The 2,936-nt window shown below is 39.0% G+C and overlaps 1 protein-coding gene across 1 annotated transcript; it reads right to left on the bottom strand.

Moving 5' to 3' along the window:
* Nucleotides 1–517: 517 nt before the first annotated feature.
* On the bottom strand, nt 518–2,675 carry LOC106532235 (transcription factor E2F4). The gene is made up of 5 exons (XM_014028262.1): nt 2,458–2,675; nt 1,892–2,039; nt 1,401–1,507; nt 1,187–1,318; nt 518–967 (listed from the first exon to the last, which is right to left on the bottom strand). Exons 2-5 carry the CDS (start codon nt 2,033–2,035, stop codon nt 862–864), a joined length of 489 nt encoding a protein of 162 aa, XP_013883716.1. The 5' UTR covers nt 2,036–2,039; nt 2,458–2,675; the 3' UTR covers nt 518–861.
* Between the last annotated feature and the right edge of the window lie 261 nt (nt 2,676–2,936).

Genomic DNA, 2,936 nt, shown 5'->3' with positions numbered 1-2,936 from the left:
CTCGCACTGTGACTGCTGGATATGGGCACCAGTGACCCACGCGACCCTGAAAAGGAAGAAGCGTGTACAGAAAATGGATGGATGGATGGACTAATGTAGTGGAGGCAGAGTTAAAAGTGAATGAAATTAGTCCAGATTTTTACATCAGTGTTTGAAAATCTGACATGTTTTCCAAAGTCAGACGTAACGTCCCCACACAAAGAGCAGATTGCACTAAGTTTGTCTCTGCCTCTTTGGCTGAATTTTCAACCAGACCAGATTTAACATATCTGTTACGATCTGCTTTTTGTCTCTTTTTGTGAGGAGCAACAAGCAGGAGCAGCTTTAGCTGTCCCCCGTGGCCAAGAGGAAGCCCCCTAACTTACTGGTTCCTGCAGAGAAAGTGATTCATAAACCTGCTGCCTCTCATTTTAATGAGCTTGGCCCCGTTTCCTCCATTCTTTTGATTCTTCTCCATACAGATCTCCCATCAGCGTCGTCGCAGCAGCGCTGGCGGTGAACTTCAGAATTGACATGTTTCAGGTTTCCACTCGTGACGTTAATAACAAGTGAGAAAAGGTGCCGGCTCACCCCGGGATATCGGACGCCCGCTGAGCTGAGAACGTGTTTCAAAGCTGCGTAAATCAGGTACAGACAGCAGGCTGGGGGAGCTCTGCCTTCTCAAGCACAGAACCAGTCAGATGGGCTCGAGCCAAAGCAGCGAACAGACTAGATTATAAATTTTATTTAATGGGACTCGTGAGTCTTTGCACCGCTATATGTTCAACCATCCCACTGGCTCGTTTCCCCTCAATTTACACTTCTGCAACATCTGGATAAGCAGTCTGCTGTTTTATCTCTGCTCCCTGGAACGGTGGGGTGTCAAGCTGCCACACAGACAAACCTTCTGACATAAAAAATCCAGCAAAGTGACGGTACGTTACCACTGAAGCAGTTGCAGATATCTTCATCTGTCACATAGGCCAGAGTTGATATGAGTTAAGAAGCAATAGAGACACAAAGAAATAGTTCATTTACCAAACACAAAAATAACGTCTGTGCCCCCCAGTTTAAATCCGCTCAGCTTCAGGTAAAACTGAAAATATTTATATACATCTACATACAATTTTTTGTTGTTTTTGAGCAGGAGTAAATTAAGAACAAAATATCTAATCAAAGTGTATTTAAACAGTGTTAAAAAGGATATGATGTGCAGCCTTCTCTCATGCTCCTGATGCTCTCCTCAACAAAAAGCTTCTCTTGGTCCAACATCAGCTCCTGACGGTCCAAGTCCTCCAGCTCTGACTTTAGGGCTACTTCCTGTGCATCGTCTCCGCCTCTTGCAAATAAAGAGTTATGTAAACCAATGTAAAGCAATTATACTGTGTTGTTGTACTTTGAACTCACGAATGAATACTTACATCCACTTTACATGGTTCTTGGATATTTTGGCAATGAGGCCGGCACCCTCCAGCACATTTGTGATGTCGTAGATTCTTCTTTTGTGTCCACAAAGAGTCTCGACAGCCTAAAATGACCCTCCCGAAAACAAACGTTATCACCATTTTACCACTATTATGAGAGATTTTCTGTTTAATATTTTGTTTACTCAGAAAATGTAGCATAGAGATGGGTAGAAATAGGTGAAAACCATTTATAGCTACTGGTTAAACACAACAACATATTTTTTTTTCAAATCCATTAAACATGATCTACACTCTTAAATTACTGTAAGGAAAATCAGAAAGATTTGAAATGTTTTTTTGTACTTGTAGAATAACACAAGCTGTGTAGCAAAATAGGTGCTTGTAGATTAATTAAATTTTAGTATGGTTATATTATAAACAAAACTTAAGACACTGTAAAAAAAACAACAACAACTGAGTTTTTGTGTTTCATGTGGTTCACGTACATATCTGAGATCCAGCGCTGTGTTTCCTACTTCCTGTAGTAACTGGACAAAGTTCCTGGTGAGCACAGCGAGGCTCCTCATCTTTCTACTTGGTTTTGGTTTTTGAACCAGCACGAATAATTTTTTATCTTTTCCAGGATCCATGTTGCTGCTCAGGACAGAAGAACAGAACCGATAAAAAAAAAAATGGTAAGAACTTCCTCGAGTTACCTGAAACCTTCCTTCAAAATAAAACCATGTTGGGCTTTCCTTGCACGTTGTTTTTTGTGTTTTTAAGCCACGAGTTTATTCATACAAATGAGAATTGGAGTGTAAATGAACTGTTTAAAAACAAAACACCTAAACTTACTCGACTCCTACACATAATACTAAACCCTACGTGGTTTATTATGAAAAGCATAAACCGGAAGTGTTACATTTTCACATGCTTTCATGCAAAAAGTTGCAGTTTCTTCTTAATCAACATTGTACAAGTACTGTAAGGAACTTCTAAATGCTCTAACATACATCACATTATCTACATATTTGTAACATTCAATGTAAAAACTGAGAACAGGATGGTTTACCTTTTACAGATGTTTTGATGAAAAGACAGTTGCTAATGCAGCGCTAACGTTAGCATTCTTGCCGATTACCACTTTAAGGTTATATCAAATTCATCAAAGCTAGAGGGACGTATTAAGCGTTGAATTCCGACGAAGAACACTCTTTAAAAGTACTTTTCTGTCCTTACCCTAATAGTGTGCCAACCTCCTAATGTCATGGAGCGGTTTTGCCGCCTTCTTTTCCGGTAGATGTATCCTTCACAATAAAAGCCCAAACTTTCGGCCTAAAAGTCTACGAGAGTTTGGTGTTTTCCACTAATGTAATTTACTGCAATTTATATAAAGTGTATGCTTTTTTTTAAATGTGGGAATAATTCAAACATTTTWAACAAAAGTGCACACTCATTTTAACAAATTAGAACTAACATGTAAAAAAATTAACCCAAAAATAATTGAGTTACTTTTGACATTGTTGACAATATCGTTACCTTGTAAAGTGA

The sequence above is a fragment of the Austrofundulus limnaeus genome, unplaced genomic scaffold (genome assembly GCF_001266775.1).
Source record: "Austrofundulus limnaeus strain Quisiro unplaced genomic scaffold, Austrofundulus_limnaeus-1.0 Scaffold5, whole genome shotgun sequence".
Classification (NCBI taxonomy): Eukaryota; Metazoa; Chordata; class Actinopteri; order Cyprinodontiformes; family Rivulidae; genus Austrofundulus; species Austrofundulus limnaeus.
Note: the sequence above shows the minus strand (reverse complement) of the source record. Positions and strands in the feature narration are given on the sequence as shown.

What these genes read in the sequence shown, in the direction of transcription:
- LOC106532235 (XM_014028262.1), bottom strand. Translation starts at nt 2,035, where the DNA reads ATGGATCCTGGAAAAGATAAAAAATTATTCGTGCTGGTTCAAAAACCA. An exon ending in AAGAACCATGTAAAGTGGAT is followed by an intron (nt 1,319 to 1,400) that starts GTAAGTATTCAT and finishes TTTATTTGCAAG; the next exon opens with AGGCGGAGACGATGCACAGG. An exon ending in ATGAGAGAAGGCTGCACATC is followed by an intron (nt 968 to 1,186) that starts ATATCCTTTTTA and finishes ACTCATATCAAC; the next exon opens with TCTGGCCTATGTGACAGATG.